The 15986-nt window shown below is 47.8% G+C and overlaps 1 protein-coding gene across 7 annotated transcripts in view; it reads left to right on the top strand.

Moving 5' to 3' along the window:
* Positions 1 to 499: 499 nt before the first annotated feature.
* ERI3 (ERI1 exoribonuclease family member 3) overlaps positions 500 to 15986 on the top strand; it is a 137434-nt gene continuing 121947 nt past the window's right edge. For 4 of the 7 annotated variants that reach the window (XM_054212763.1, XM_054212764.1, XM_054212761.1 and 1 more), the window contains exons 1-2: positions 504 to 581; positions 10328 to 10602. In XM_054212763.1, the coding sequence (XP_054068738.1) occupies positions 10351 to 10602 (252 nt within the window). In that variant the 5' untranslated portion in view covers positions 504 to 581; positions 10328 to 10350. The other 3 variants (XM_054212766.1, XM_054212760.1, XM_054212765.1) reach the window with 3 other exon arrangements.

The following is a 15986-nucleotide window of genomic DNA, read 5'->3' as shown; positions in this document are numbered from 1 at the left end:
TTGCCCTGACCCAGAGCGGTGCAGGGGTGAGGGGGGACCCCTGCAGAGGGTCCCCCATGAGACCTGTGCCCACAAGCGGTGCCGGCACAGGGGACGTGGCCTCTCCCCGCTGCAGCGGAGGCGAACTCCACGCGTGTGCCATATTACATTTACAGCCGACGCTGGGTTTGCTTAAGGCCAGAGTTGCAGAGGGGCCAGGGGGAGATGGCACTGGGGGGACACGATGGGGTAGCCCCGGGGGACACGAAGGGGTGAGCCGGTGGGAAGGGGAAGGGGTGGCGGATGGCCACGCCGGGGGAGGGGGGTTGGCCACCGCGGGCCGGTGCCCGATGTCCCGGCGGTTCCGGCGCGGCGGCGGCGTCGAGGCGCAGCCACGCGGCGGGGCAGGGCGGGATATGAGGGGGGGGGGGGGCGGCGCCGAACTACAACCCCCAGCGTGCCCCGCGCCGCGGCGGGCGGCGTGCACCTGCGCGGAGGGGCGCGGCGGGGAGGAAGCCCCGCCCCCGGCGGCGGCAGGCGGCGCTGCGGTTGGCCGGCGGCGCTGCCGCTCAGAGCGGGGTCGGGGGTCAGAGTGCGCGGAGGTGAGTGGCGGTGTTGGGGACTCGTGGTGCGGAGTGTGTGCGCGGCGCGGGGGGGGAGGGGGGGCGGGCAGGGCCGGGCCCGGGCGGTCCCCGCCGCGGCGGGGGTGGGGGGGACACGGCGCCGCTGGGCAACGGGCGGCGGCACGGCCGCGGCGGGGCCCGGCCGAGGCGGGGGCCCGGCAGGCCTGGCGGAGGCGTGGGGCCGCTGTGGCCCGGGGCGGGGGGTGGAGGCCTGGCCCGGAGCGGGGAGGGAGGTGGGGGGAGGGGGGCGCGGCCTGGCCCCCCCCCCCCTCCCGGCGGCGGCGGGGCCTGTGCCGGGGCGGCAGCCCGCGGCCGGGGGTGTGGGGAGGCGAGGCGGGCTGCGGGCCGCGGCGGGGCGGCGGCGAGGTTGTGGGGAGGCCGGTGGGGACGGGACGGGGGGCGGCCCCGGGCGGAGGGGAGGGCGCGGGGCGGCGGCGGGCAGGCGTGGAGGCGCCTCGTCCGCTCGACGCCGAGCCCCGGCTCCTCTCTGCCGGTGCTTGGGGCTGCCGGGCCCTCCGCTTCCCGGGCTCTGCCGTGGGTGGAACTCTGGAGGGCGGCGGTGGCAGCGGTCCCCAGGTCCCAGCCGGAGCGGGATAAGTTGCCGTTAGGGCTTGAGGCAGGGAACAAACCTGTCTGTCCGGGGAGCGGGGGCCGTGTGGGGGGGGAGCGAGAGGCAGCAGCAAGGAGGGATTTTTCATGTTCCTTTTGGGATGTGGAGGTTCAGAGACGGAGGTGATGGGGGAGTGGGAGGCTTGATTTTGTTTATTTTTTCAATTATTTTTTTTATCCTTTGAGATTGAACTGGTCACCTGTCTCGGATTTTGAGACTGAAGTAAACTTGAGAAGGCTTGAGAAGTGCAGGGTCTGTTTACTTGTTTCCTGACTGGCAGTAGGAATTTCTTCTCCTGTTCTTTTCTTGCTGCTGTACTGTTACAGGTGTTTCTTCTAAACTGAGGTGTATGAAAAGGTGTTGTCATTTACTCCTTGTGTTCTGTCTTTTCCAAGTCCTGTGACTGGTGGATTTACGTGGTCATTGCTGGCCTGTTTGCTAATAAGTCTGACATTTGTTTTACTACTTCTTTACTTACCTCTTTTCCGTATTGAGCTTTTAGTTCCAGAAATGGTTGGATTGACAGCTGCTGCTTAGTCTGAACGCTTAATATTGTTTCAGCTTGTGATGCGAGGGACCAGCAAGTTTTCTAACAGGTTAATGCTTGCACTGTGCCGCAGGAAGGATGAGGTACGAAGGGCTCCGGGCAGGTACATCCCGAAGGTGCTTGTCCCATTAGATGCTTTTAGGCAGTTGTTTGAGGAGTTTGGTTGGTTTTTTTAATGGTAACTTTTTTTTTAAATCCTTTAGTTGTTCTTTGCAACATTGTAGCATCTCTTGATGTTAAAGTTGGCATTTGAACTTTTATTTCCAAGAATGAGTTATTCTTAAAATAAGGAATGTGTTAGAAGTCCAGTTAATTACTCTTTGGTGTGTAGGCTGGGGAAATTTGATTTCAGGTATTTTTGTTTCCCTTTTCAAGTGATGAATTCTGGCCTTTGTAACTGAATTTTCATGTTAATTTCTAGTGGGGACTAAATGCTTGCCTTATTTCAAAGAGTGGCCCTTTTATGGTTTTTGTTCCTCAAACTTTGGGTTGCTCTATGTGAATGGTGTGTTGGGTTTTTTGTTTGGGGGGTTTTTTTGGTTTGGTTTTTTTTGTTTTTTTTTTTTAAAGTTAGTGTCTGTAGCCAGACAGATTTGAGTGTTACCAAAATCCAAAAGAAGAAACCTATTAAAGCATTAAAAAGGAAATGCTCCTGTGCTTGACGCTAAATAAAGAAGTCCTTGGATTGAGTATATGCTGATATGACATGAAGTTTCTGGTCTGCAGTTGAGAAATACTTCAATTTGATTCCTTTAGGAGGCCTAATTACATCTGGTTTGGTGCTTATCTTGTTTTGGCCCTATTAACTGTGGTAGGCCTTGATTTTATTTTTTTATATCATTTTTTCCCACCTTTAATTTTGGAACGGAGTTCTGGAAGAGACTTAAACGTGTGAAGTTTTTGCTCTTGACTCTGCTGCTGTATCAGTCCAGTAGCCACCTCCTGTAAAAGGCCACGAGACTGTAGAGCGTGGGTCTGGTGAGGTTCAGGTAAACGGTGTAGGACCAGCCGCTGTGGCTGTACTTAAGGAGAGCACTGAAGGCGATTAAGCAACTATGCATTTGTCACAAGTTTGTTCTTGGATCTGAAGCACGTTTTATTGCTGGAAACGGTCATCGCAGACTCCTTGTGTTTTACTGTAGTAGTGCTGAGCTAATATACCAGCATGGTGCAAAGGCAGGCAGGGGAATGAGGAGAGAAGAGGAGAAGTTGTGGCTCTCAAAGTGTGACCTAGAGGAGAGGCGCTGGCTGTTGCTGCTAGATACCATTTGACAACTTTTCTCTCCCTTAAGAGAAGTTACCTGCCCAGGCCAAAAGCTGGGAGTTGTATTCTCTCCAGATGTGTTGTGCAGGTAAAGATACTTCACACCCAACAAAAAAAAAATTTTTTTTAATTTCAGATGTATTTGTTACAGTCGTTATTTTTTCTATGGTTGAATATAAAGGTCAACATCTCTTCTGGATGGTTTTCTGGGCTCGCTGAAACTGGTTTGTGTGGAAACCATGCCCTGCTGTAGCTACTACCCTGTTTGGAGCATTCGCCTGTCTACCAGGACAGAGCTTTGTCAGAGTACAGACTTTCTTTTAACGATTCTGGAGTTGTGAAGATCAAAAGTGACCAGTGTATTGAGCAATGCAAGTGTTGTCTCCCTGAATCCAGGCTGAGATTCATTTGTCACTCTCAGGTGTTAACCTTCAGGTTCATTTTTCAGAAGGTGTGCAGCTGTATAAGTGGTTTGAACAACTGTGGCATTCATGTGTATGAAAATCAAGTAATTATGCATGCTAGATTCCATTAAACAAAGGGCAGTCTGCTTTGTCTCCTTTCCACTAAATTAGGCCAGTATGCAATAGTAGCTTTTACTGACTAGAAGCATAGTAGCTACAAGTGTCTTACTTCTGGCTTTGGGAGTTCTGCTGTGGATTGAGAGCACTGAAATGCCATAAATTTCCAAACTCCCTTCAAAGACCAGGGCTGGGAAAGTTTGTATGAAAACTAAGATGTGTTATTTTTTGACAGCAACTGGATTGACCATTGGAACAAGCTCTTTGAAGGTAGTGAGGAGCCTCCATACTTGATGCTTCAGTCCAAGGCCAGAAACTTTTCTGAAAGATATTGAAGTTTTTGGGCTCAATTCAGGAGTAATGGAAACTTTGTGGCCAGCAATACATGATGTTCAGACGGGATGGTCTGATGGGCTTTCCAAGTGTGTTTATGCTGCTAGAGCCAAGATACCTTCTCCATTTCCTGCAAAGTGCCACGCCATCCCAGGTGTACGTACCCTGGTCTGAGTATGTGGTTTGGTGAGTGGCTGAGCCGACCAGCAGCTCCCAATGGCTCATCCCCCTCCCACTTCTGCCAGTGTGGGCCCATCCCCTCCTTTCAGCTTTGACACCCATCCAGTCTGGCCCTGAGCTGATTTGTCTTACTAAACCATCAGGAAACTATCTTGTTTTAATTGTGTTTTATTCTGGCTGCATTAGCCCTTTTTTTAGGTTCCTGTGGTTGAATCGGCTCACGGAGGGGCCAGAGAGGCTCAGGAACTGGTGTAAGGTAATCAGCCAGGAGAGTAAGACCAAGGGGGAAGGACAGGCCTGTCTCCTTTTGGCCTCCCAGAACTATTGTCTTGGTTTACCCCATTTTGTGTAGCTTCATCTTGGTGCATTTCATTATGGCTCCCACACAGAGGAAGGAGACTGGACTTAGAGGGTTCTTGGTACAATCCTCAGCAACTGTTCTCTTATTTGATACCAAATCCACTCTTCCACTGCAACTTTCCAGTCTTTTGCTCTATTCATCTCTGTTGTTGCTTCTTTGTTTTAATTTTTGTTGTTTCCTTCCTCTACATTTCTTCTGTGTGGAATTTCCTCTGAAGTGTGGAACTTCTTCAGACTTCAGCTTAGACCCGTTTGCCTATCCCCAGTTACTCTTGGAGAAGGTTTAAAAATACACAGCAAAGCCTGTTTTAGGAGACCAGTCAAGGAACTGACGAAAGTGGGTTGCCTAGCGGAGGTGGCCTAATAAAATTGGAGTGGAATTGTACTGTGCATCTTTGGGACGGCTTCTGGGTGGTCTGTTTGGATGAGTTTGCGTCCTGGTGGTGTGGAGTCTTGTGCGGGTTTCACTGTGTTGTCAAGTGAACTGAGATGTGTTTGTTTCCCAGCCTCGTAGGGTGCGATAGCCCCGGCAAGTGCTTCCCTAAGTAAATCAGCGCCTTCGGCCTCGCTCATTGTGATCTCACAAGCCATCGCGTCTGTGATGTCACAATGGAAGAGATTCTGGTGCTCTGACATAGCTGACATATCTGGTGGTGCCTTTGACATATCAGCCAAGGAACGCAGCGGGAAGAATGAGCTCAAGAAACGGGAGAGACCTTCCTTAACCCAAGAGTGCCTTCCATCCTTTAGTCAACCCTTTCCGTGTTCACTTACCTCTTCCATTATGCCCATATAGAGGGAGGCCGGTGCCTACACAGAGTGAATTATTTTTTTTAAATTGAACTACCGAGGAGCACGTGGCCCCCAAATAAGCGGTTGCCTGACTTTGCTCCTGTAACCCTCATTCTTTGCAGTTACCCTCACTTGTTGTATTGCATCTAATTTTAGACTGTAAGTTCTTGAGAACAGGGATCTCTTCATCTGTAGTGGGAAGAGGCTGGGTGCGATTGCGGGGTGCTGGGAAAACAAAATGATTAATGCCAAGTTGTATCTGGGCTGAGTAATGATGGGACAGCACATAGGCATCCCATGGCAATGCTCTGAGAAAGTGACGTTACAAATTTTCCAAAACACGGGCTAGGTTGTGTAGCAGTGCTGGAGACGTACCCAGCCACAAGCGAAGGGAGTGCAACCGTGGAAGTGTACCGGATTCATGTTCAAGGGATGATACTGTGAGGTGCACAAATTAAAAAAGCAAATTTACTTGTCTAAAGTCATGTTACATTATTAAAATGGTTCTAAAAGCTTTGTGTTTTGTTGTTTGTTTTACTTTATGTATTTATTTTAATTTTTTTTGGAAGTTTGGACGGTGACAGTGGATAAGCTGGTTTTGTTCATAGTCTCTCGTTCCCTGCCTCGCAGGCTAGCCAGGTGCTGTCATTTTTGTATTGTAGTTTGTCTAATGAAATATTTGGGTTTAGGTTAAGGCTGATTTTTTAAAAAAATGGAGTTATCTCTATTGTTCTTCAGTTATTTCTTCACACAACTGAAATATGGGCTCACATTTGACCTCTGAGTATGTATTTGAACAGCTACCAAAATGGAAGTCCTGTATTTTTTTGTTACACTCTGTTCCAGGTGTTGCTAAGTGTATGCAATTTTGTTCTACATAAAGCATCTTTATTACTCTATCATTTTACTCTTTATAATTTAATAAAATAAGACACTATAATTTAATAAACTGAGACAAACCTGCCTTACATCTTGGATTGGTTTTGGTTGCTCTAGCCTTGAGTTCAGTTGTCTGTTGGAGGCCAGGAGTCACAGCTGCCCCTACCCAGGCTTTGCACAGGGAACAAACTGAAGCGTATGACTCCCAAAGCTTGCTTGCTTTTATTTTTTAATTTTGGTTTGTCTTGTCTTTTAGATTAGTGGGGGGGTGTTTTGTTTGTTTATCTTTTAATATGGTGGAGGGGCATATTGCCATAACAAAGTCATCTAACTTGTAAATGGAGGGTCTCGTAAAACATAATTTCTTGGGTCAACCCTCCAACCTGAACTTAGGTGTTTGTCTTCTTGCCCCCTCCCTACACCAGCTTATCGAACTGGACATTGAAGGGGAATATTTTTGGGATAAAGGCAAGCTGTTAAAGTTATGCCTTCTCTTGCTGCCAGGTGATTTTAATTAGATGTGTTTGTAAAAAGTAAATATTAATGTTATGTGTCCATTGAGCTCAAGTTTGTAGGCTAATTTGTCTTGCCATTGATTAATTTGAATCCTCTGCAACTTGCGTGGTGCACGTTCTCTGCATGTGGTTTTGGGGCTGTCCCGCAGGTGGGGGAGAGCACTTGCAACGCCCTGCTGGCTTTTGTCACCAGTGTTCTTCACGTGGCAGGAGTTCCCAATCTTGTTCCTTGCTGCTCGTGGTTGCCCCTAAGTGGCTTCCCTGGTGGGAAGCCTGGAGCGCGACAGCCGCCGGTGCAGATTCTCCACTTTGCGCTCAGTGGGGCTCCTGGCAAGCTGATGGCTACAGCTGGCACTTTCCTTTCTCTTGGCTTTCCTTACTTACTGGTGATCAAACTGTCACGCTTTACTATCGTGTGCTTGGACCACTAACGAGCAAGAGCTGCGGTCAGCCTGTTACCTGCAGCCGATATCCAGAGGATAATATTTTCTTTAATTATTTTTAAAAGACGGTTGCTGATTATAGCCGGTGATACCACATGCGGCACACGCTGTTATACAGCACGTAACGCAAACTTTATCTTCCAGCCAAAACCCACCACACGTAGCTGCTTCCCATGTTATTGGGTGTTGCGAATGTGAAGTGCTGTCACGTTTTCCTAGGTCTGTGTACAATCTGTCAAAATAATTCCTGAAGTCCAGCCTCAGTTCATGGTCCCATTATGTTCTGTATTTATCTGTGCAAGGAATTGGAGCTGTGTGATATGAAATATTAACCTAGTAGGGTTGAATGCCAGATGTGACAGCTTGCACTGTCTGAGATTATAATCTGACCCTGTGTGCCTAAGAAATACATATGTGGTGTTTTACATAGGTTTGGAAGTGGAATCACTGAACATGTGGGTTTATATGCGTAGGGCTGGGTTTCTAATTTTTGAAGCTGCATCGCTTGCACTGTTGTCTGTTGGAAAAAAATATGGGATAATTACTAGTGCTTTGCATTGTCATAGCCATTATAAATGCTTTACATGACTTCTAATAAAGTGTGTTTGCTCACCAGCTATCTCGTGCTCTGAGGCATTCTGACCTTGCCAAAGAAGATGATGTGAGGTCTTCCCAGGGCACCTAGAGCAGTGGCTGGGTAAACACGCAGTTAAAACTTCATTTGGCTGAAGGTGCACAGTTTGCAGTGGGGTTGCTATTATTTGTATGCCGTCTGTATAGGGGAATCAGCATGAAGTACCCCCCCCTCGCACACCTTTGTTCGGAGCATTGCTCCCTCTGCTACACGGGAGGGTGGGGAAGGAGGCTGCTTATAGGGTGGGGAGCCTGATCCTGTCATTAGACGTGGACCACCTGCAGAAGTTGGTAAAGAGCCACTAGCTGTTGGCTGTTACTCCCTTCTGATGATGTCCCAGGGTACCTGTGTGACACAGACGTGCCAGGGTCTGGAGTGGTGCTGCCATGTCCGTGTGGTGACGTGCCTGACTCCTGCCAAGATGGCCAGTTTACCTTTGCCGTGTGGACTCAGTGGCTCAGGGACCTGAAAATTCATGAGGATCATGGCTGATGCCCTAGCCTTGCCTGTTAAGATACATTAGAGAAGTACTGATCTTGCTGTGCGCAGGTGGATAATGTATGTTTTATTGCCTGTGTTTGATACAGGGGTTGGAGCCTGCGTGCCTCCCCCACTCCAACTGTGTATCTTACTTTATGCGGTAGGCTAAAGACCAGGTTTTACCACAACTAACTTACAAGCTGCTTTATTCTGAGATACTGTATTTGCTGTGATGGGCCTTTTGATTCACAGCTGGTAGCTTGAGGATTTAAAGCACATACACCTTAAATATATTTTATCTGGGGCAGGTTAGAAGTGAATGTAACTAACTTCTATTTGGCTGTAATGCATTTATTAATGACAGTATAAAAGCTGTAGATGGAAAAGCAATAGGTAGAACTGAGCCCCTTCAGGATAAATGCAACGTTGGGCTCTTCGTTATGGTTTTGTAACTCGAGTTTTCAGTTTGCCTGGTACCTGCTGTCTGGCACACTGCTTTAATAAAGCAAGCAGCCCCCAAAAACATGAAAGCCACAAGGTGGGGATGCATTTATGCCATGGAATTGGCAGCATGGGCACTGGCTCTGTCTTAAACATCTCAGCTCCTTTGATTTTTGCCTTTCACTCAAAACCTTGGAAAGGGAAGGTTACCAAATGCGTGTTTACTCGAAGCACACAACCTGCTCAGCTGCAATTATCTCCTAATCTGGTCCTTCCGAGTTTCTCTGGTCTCGCAGGTAAATACAGATTTAGCCGTTATTCAAGGCATATTATTTACCTCATTAAGTGTGTGTTTTGGCACGTGCATTATTTACCTGACGGACTAATGGATGGGAGTGAGCAAACGCTGTCTTTTGTGCAAACAGCGACTTTGTTCGCAGGCGGCGAGTCCTCCCGCTGCGCTGTGCCCATTTCGGCGCCGTGTCCCTTCACGGCGGAGCAAAAAGCGAGCGCAGGCGCAGGGAGGCCGGGCTCAGAAACCAGGAGAGTGGGTGGCACGTGGTGCTGATGGAGCTCTTGCCCAGAGCCACGAGCAGGGGGACCAACTGTGGGGATGGATTTAAATCTCCATGTCTATGTAGCGAGGTGTGTATGTATATGTATATATATACAGTGAGAGGGGGTACTCATCCTTATTCGAGAGGACCGGGTTGTTGCGGTTCACCTGGTTTTTTACCATCAGTCACTGCACCCAGCTATGTAGCACCTCCACAAGTTTGGCTTGAACTCTCAAACCAATAAATGCTTATCCGTGAACAGCCCCGAGGCTGGCCCACCTTGGGCAGTGACAGTCCTGTCAAGTTTTGCCTGCACCGTTTTAAAAGAAAAAGGTTGGGGAGGGAAATCCAGGCAGTCTCACATGGATAATGTAGTTTATTAAATAGCATTTGTTAAATAGAAGCATCAGAAGGTGATGGCTAGGTGAGGTATTTCTTTGGGAAGGAGACTGTAACCTGTAGAGTCCTCCTTGCATTTTACAGTTGCTGCAGTTCATGTGTGGGTTTGTTGAATCGATATCCCCCTCTGAGAAATACCTGAAGTAAGAAATCAAGTGTAGCACTGGAATCACATTTCTGAGAAACCTTGTACACGGAGCAAATGAGAACTTCCCTGGGGAGGAGGCTTCCATCCACCAGACGCCTGGATTTGTTACGGAAGTGGGAGGTTTCAGCACAACTAACAGGCGTTACAGGGCCAAGCTGTTTGGATGGGTTGTAGTGTTGATGTGTGTATTGCTGTATTTAATTCCTACCGTGTATCAGAAGTTGCTTTGTATATGAATAGATGAAAGGGCTCCTCAGAAATTTCAATGGGGTTTAGATCAGATTTTCTATGTTTAAGTGGTTTGTGTTGTGTTCTGCTGTGATAAGGTTCAGCAGGCGGCTGTGATCTGGTGCCTGGAGCCATGACTGTTGTGTGTCTCATAGTTCTTAATTTAGAGCTGTTTGCAGAGGTTAATTTCCAGTTGCCTGCGATTCTGGACACCTTGAGCTCAGTCCAAATGTCATCTGTCGTGCTTAGAGCAGGTTACTGTGTTATTTCAGGTTTGCGCTGCTGGAACCTCCACTGGGAAGCACGGAGAAAATCCCTGACAGAGGAGGCCAGCGAAGAGATACTAGCAGAGATGAGATGTATTTGTGCATGAGTAACGTGAGTCTGTCTTCAGTTTCAGATGCCTTTGGATGTTCAATGATAGCACTCCTCCATACTGGAGCAGCAAAGTTTCCCCCAAACTTACTTCCAAGGGCAAGACAAGCTGTGTGCTCCCTCCTCCCGGCTGGTGTTTTCAAAGGGTACAGCTCCATCGTAAGCAGGAAACTGGCGTCCCACGGCTTTGGAGCTTCCATGGCAGCAATGTCATCCTTCCCTCCACAGAGATATCACTACTTCTTAGTGCTGGATTTTGAGGCTACGTGTGATAAACCACAGATTCATCCTCAGGTAAATAGTCAATCCTGTTAATTACCCCCTTGCAAGTTGCTGCTGCTGTTCTGAGAGGTGGAAGGAAAAAGCACAGCCCTGGCTCACTTGTTTTCTCTGGTTTGTCCCACCTCCTTTCTGTTGCTCGTCCTCCAGGGCTCTTGCCAGCCACCTGCTCTCTCAGGAGCAATGCTAGGACCGTTCAGTAGGAATGAAACGAAGGACACTGATTTCCATCAAGGAAGTGACAATTCATGTGTTATCAGAAACATCTTAAAGTCATGAATGCTTGTCATGTGCCTGAACTGGGGAGGGTCTAAACATTTTTGGCTGGGAACCTGCATTAATAGAGTACTTGTGGCATCCTTGTTTGATTCTGCAAGGAAAAAGGCTGTTGGTAGCCAACAGCGTTAGGAAAAGAATAGTTTGAATTCTCTGAATATGTGCAACATAATGCTGTTTCTAAGTAGAGAAGAACAATAGTTTGGAGCTATCTGATCTTGCTGAAGTTACCTTGCCTGTGTGTTAACTCTGGAGTGTAACGAGGCAGGAAGAATTCAGCATCAGAGGATTTTCCAGTGCCCTACCACTTGAGACATTTAGAGATCCGGATGAAGTATGGAGGTTTTTCTGCAGACAGTTCTTCCATGGTGGTGTAGAGCATGTTAGCAAATATGTTTTCAGTTGTCAGCCGGATGGACCTAGGGTTTCCATTAAAATTAGAAAAACTTGCTGAAAAGAGACTAATACTGCATTGATGTCATGGTTTAACCTCAGACGGCAACTAAGCACCATCCAGGCACTTGCTCGCTCTCCTGACTGGGATGGGGAAGAGAATTGGAAGAGTAAAAGTGAGAAAACTCGCAGGTTGAGATAAAGACAGTTTAATGGGTAAAGCAAAGCCATGCACGCAAAGAAAGCAAAGCAAGGAATTCATTCACTGCTTCCCACGGACAGGTGGGTGCTCAGCCATCTCCAGGAAAGCAGGGCTCCGTCATACGTAATGATTACTTGGGAAGGCAAACGCCATCATTCTGAACATCCCTCCCTTCCTCCTTCTTCCCCTAGCTTTATATACTGAACATAATGTCACATGGTATGGAATGTCCCTTTGGCCAGTTGGGGTCAGCTGTCCCAGCTATGTCCCCTCCCAACTTCTTGTGCCCCCCGCCCCCCCCAGCCTACTCGCTGGCTGGGCGGTGTAAGGAGCAGAAAAGGCCTTGACTCTGTGTAAGCACTGCCCATCAGTAACTAAACATCCCTGTATTAGCAACACTGTTTTCCAGCACAAATCCAAAACATAGCCCCATACTAGCCATTATGAAGAAAATTACCCCAGCCAAAACCAGCTGGGGTAATGGGGTAAAAACGTCGTAATGAACAGGCGGAATTTCCAAGTCTCTAAATTGAACTCAGACTTCTCACCCTCCTCTACCAAGCAATTGGCCTCTTATGGATGTTGTGGGTAATATATGCATTGGGTCAGAATAACTTTGGTTTGCTTTGTTTGGAATATACTAAAGGCTAAGCAGTTTTCCATGTGGTATCTCATTACCGAAGTGATTCGATGCAGTGTGTTTGTTTCCCAGTGTAGCTGTGGTTTCCCTTGGGCTTGTGCTGTCAAAGGGATGCTGCAAGTTGAGATCAGACTTGGCTCCTCTCTTCCCAAGTAGTGCCTTGTCGGGTGCCACCTACCCCTCATGTTTCCTGAAAAATGGACAGCAAATTCCCTGCTCTTTTGCTGGGTCTTTGTGGGAGGCTGTTGTGGCTCTGCATCCAGTTCCGCCAGCGGGGTCTTAACCATTCTCCAAGTGAGATGTCAGGCTATTTCCTGCACACTCCGCCTCGGGTGCACAGACCTGTCAAAGCTGTAAATTGGATCTACCTTGTCCCTTTGGATATGGTTTTGGTCTGTGCACATTTTGATGCAAAACCATGATGCATGTGGAGCTGGTTTACAGCTGGCAGTAAAAAGGAGCATGAGTGGAATATGATTACTACTGTTTTAAGGAGCTTTGTCCCCAAGTCCTTGCCAGGGAAAGTAATGGTCTGGGCCAATGCAGATCTGCTATATATTTTGTTGGCAAGATAGCACCTTTAAGGTGGAGATGTTCTTCAGTGTTGTTTTTCCAGTCTGCTGTGTTCAGTGCCTGTCTGCATCATACCATGTGTGGAAAGGGCTGTCAGACCCTCACATCCCCACAAACAAATTAGTTTGACAAATAGAGAAATGGCACTTGGTGTAGCTGGAAAGGCTGAAGGTACCTGCCAGAACTGGGCAACTTTATAAAATGAGACTTTAGCTGATGCCCCTACATACATCTGACCTTTTTGCTGACCAGTATGGCTTTTGTCCTCTTGACTGCTGGGCTGTATGTCATGGTGAGCAAACCACGCCGTGTATTTCAGTGATGTTTTGTGCAAGGTTTTTGCTGTCAGGATCTTTCAGTGGAGCAGTGGCAGACAGGTTTTGGAGATGTGGTCTGAGGACAGATCTGGGAGGTAGTAATGGTCAGGTGCTGATCTTTCCTGTGATCCTGATCCTTTTCCTGCTTTTGTTTTATTGCCTGCAAAATAGAAGTCTAGATACAATGAAATTCAAATACATTGGGATTTAACGAGGAGGCTACACAGAGAGCTGAGCTGTGATCCAGGTTACTTTAAGTGGGTAGGCATAGCTGTAAATTTAGCCAGCTCAGCCTAAAAGTCTTGCAGAGTGCACTTGCCACTGTGCAGCACACTTGAAATTTCTCACTAGCTGCTCTTCAAAACATCCCAGCTTCTTACGAGCAACTACTGAAAGAGCTATCTTTTTATCTACGCTAAGGTGTGTGATTGCCGCATCTGCTCCCCCTCCCGCTGTATTTACTTGTGCTCTTCTGCAGCCGGCAGCCTCGCTGGCTTTATCCCTGGGGAGGTCCTTCATGCTCATTCGGGATACCTGAAGACTCGTTCATTTCCATTCCTTTTCACGCTGCCCCATCTCCCTCCGAGGTCTCGTGGTACGGCCTCCGTAGTGGGGATCAAGGAGGGTCGAGGACAGTGGTGTTCCCCCCGGAAGCTTCCTGCATCGTGGCTCCAGGGGCTGGGACCGCTGGCTGAGTGCCTTGTTGCTGCTGCCCTTTGCTTTGCTTCTTCTGGGTTGGGCACGGAGGCTTCATCGTGTTCGCTGCCCTACACCCACAGAGGGACAGTGGCATCCTTGCAGTCCTGACTTCTGGTGGCTTTCAACAGATAATGCCCCTAAATCACAGCTTAGCTTTTGGGTTTTTTGGACATATTTATGAGTAGTGAGACCATCCCAGAGAGAAAAGAAGGTGTGGGTTTGACTGCATCATTCCGGATGAATAGATGGGAAAAGCTGAAAGAATAGAGGCACAGTCTGTGTCATGGAGTGTTTTAGCCAGCCAAAGGTCAGCAGGGGTTGGCAGTAAGGCATGTTTATGGCTGGCCCCTCGCATCTCTTTAAAGCTTACCTTGTGCATTTGGGATTTGATCCACAGTCCCGTGGGGTCAGGTGGGAGCTGTCGCTCTGTGAAGGTCGGTGGACCTTGGACCACGATGGTGGTAGTGTGCTTCATTTTTCAGCTCTAACTCTGACTTTTTTTTTTTTTCCCCGTTACTGTCTGCTAAGAGTTTATAAGTACCTGCTGCTTTTATACGCTGTCAGCCTGTAGAGCTGGGTACATGTGGTGCTTTAGCTACACAAGAGAAGATGCATTAGTAAGTGAGTCTCGGTCTTTTGTCCCTTTGTCCTTGTATACAGCAGTGTTTATGGTGGTCAGTGCTTTCAGTGACTGTGTTAAGGAGCTCCCCAGGCTCAGATGCGGGGTTGCCTGTAACCTTATTTTATTAATGCAGTGAGTGGGTGTGCCCCTTGCAGTCAGCAAGCCAAGTACCTTGCCTTCAACTTCAGCACAGTGGATGAAAAGCGATGATTTCTTTAAATGTAAAAAGTCTGAAGGTAGCAATCAGATCTGTTGAAAGCTGAATTTGAAATTAGACTTCTACATCGGATGTTAATCTCTACTGTAATCTATTAAAGCCACTTGAATGAAACCCAAATAAAATTCAAGCTTTGTATGTCTGCTGCCTGGAGGAGTAAAAGAGTATCAAACCCCTGACCTGGCAGAAGGAGCCAGACCTAGAAAGTCCCAAGTTGCTAAATGAGCTTTTGGTAATGATGAAGTTGTGCTTTTTTTCATGTCAGTTTTTTCAGGTACTTGACTTCAGTGTCTCAGTTTCACTCACATCTGATAATCAGTTGGGAATTAGAAATTTGCCTCTTCCAGACTCTGTGTGAGAGAAAGGTCTGAAATGTTCAGATCTTCTTACTGCTGAAGGAGGTTGTGACCAAAGGCAGAAGAGTAGATTGTTTACGGACAGTACTTCCCTTGTTCTCTTAAACAGCACATTTTAAACACAAAAAATGTTTTGATAGTTTTCTTTAGTGTATCCTACATATTTCAAGTTTGTGTAGCATGCATTTTGATTGTTATTTTAGGGGAATTTTTAATTATAATTGCTGTCAAATGAAACTGGACATAGTTATAAATACAGAACATCACTCGCCATTTCAACATAAACCCATAAATGCTGAGATTATAAATAAGCATATGTTCAGTTACTAATTTATTTCTAAGTGTACAAACAAATCTGGATGATCATAGTACATTTCCTGATTGGCAAAAGCATATTAACAAATGGGAGCCGGTCCTTCTGTGAGATAATATTAAGTACAAATGCATGATGAGGTTAAATTGGGTTCAGGCGGTGTTTCCTTGAGTGCTGATGTAAAAGAGCATTAAAGGCATTTTTCCCTGAACATCCGTCTTGCAGTTCTGGCTGGCGGTTGCGGGTGGGTGCAGCTGGAGTGGCTGCAATGATCGCTGCCTCTCCGCCGCCCGAACTGCGCTACTCGTGGTCTCGTTCCCATGGCAGGGACGACTGAATGATGCCTCTCTGCTCCTGAGCCGCTGTGATTTATAGACTGACCTTGTAATGGGAATGGATGTTGATCTCCACCAAATTTAGGCTGTAGCAACAGATGTGCAGTCCTTGCCGAGCGGGGTGAGTAGATGGGGGTTAGGCAAGCTGCCTTGGGAGCTGTACCCTAAGCTCAGGGGCCCTGGAGTACTGCGTGCAGCTCTGGAGCCCTCAGCACAAGAAGGACATGGAGCTGTTGGAACGGGTCCAGCGGAGGGCCACAAAGATGATGAGAGGGCTAGAGCACCTCTGCTATGAGGAGAGGCTTAGAGAGCTGGGGTTGTTCAGCCTGGAGAAGAGAAGGCTCCGGGGAGACCTTATAACCCCTTCCAGTGCCTGAAGGGGGCCTGCAGGAAAGATGGGGAGGGACTCTTTATCAGGGAATGTAATGATAGGACGAGGGGTAACGGTTTCAAACT

The sequence above is a fragment of the Rissa tridactyla genome, chromosome 8 (genome assembly GCF_028500815.1).
Source record: "Rissa tridactyla isolate bRisTri1 chromosome 8, bRisTri1.patW.cur.20221130, whole genome shotgun sequence".
Taxonomy (NCBI): domain Eukaryota; kingdom Metazoa; phylum Chordata; class Aves; order Charadriiformes; family Laridae; genus Rissa; species Rissa tridactyla.
The sequence above is the reverse complement of the archived record's forward strand: the minus strand, read 5'-3'. Positions and strand labels throughout refer to the sequence as shown.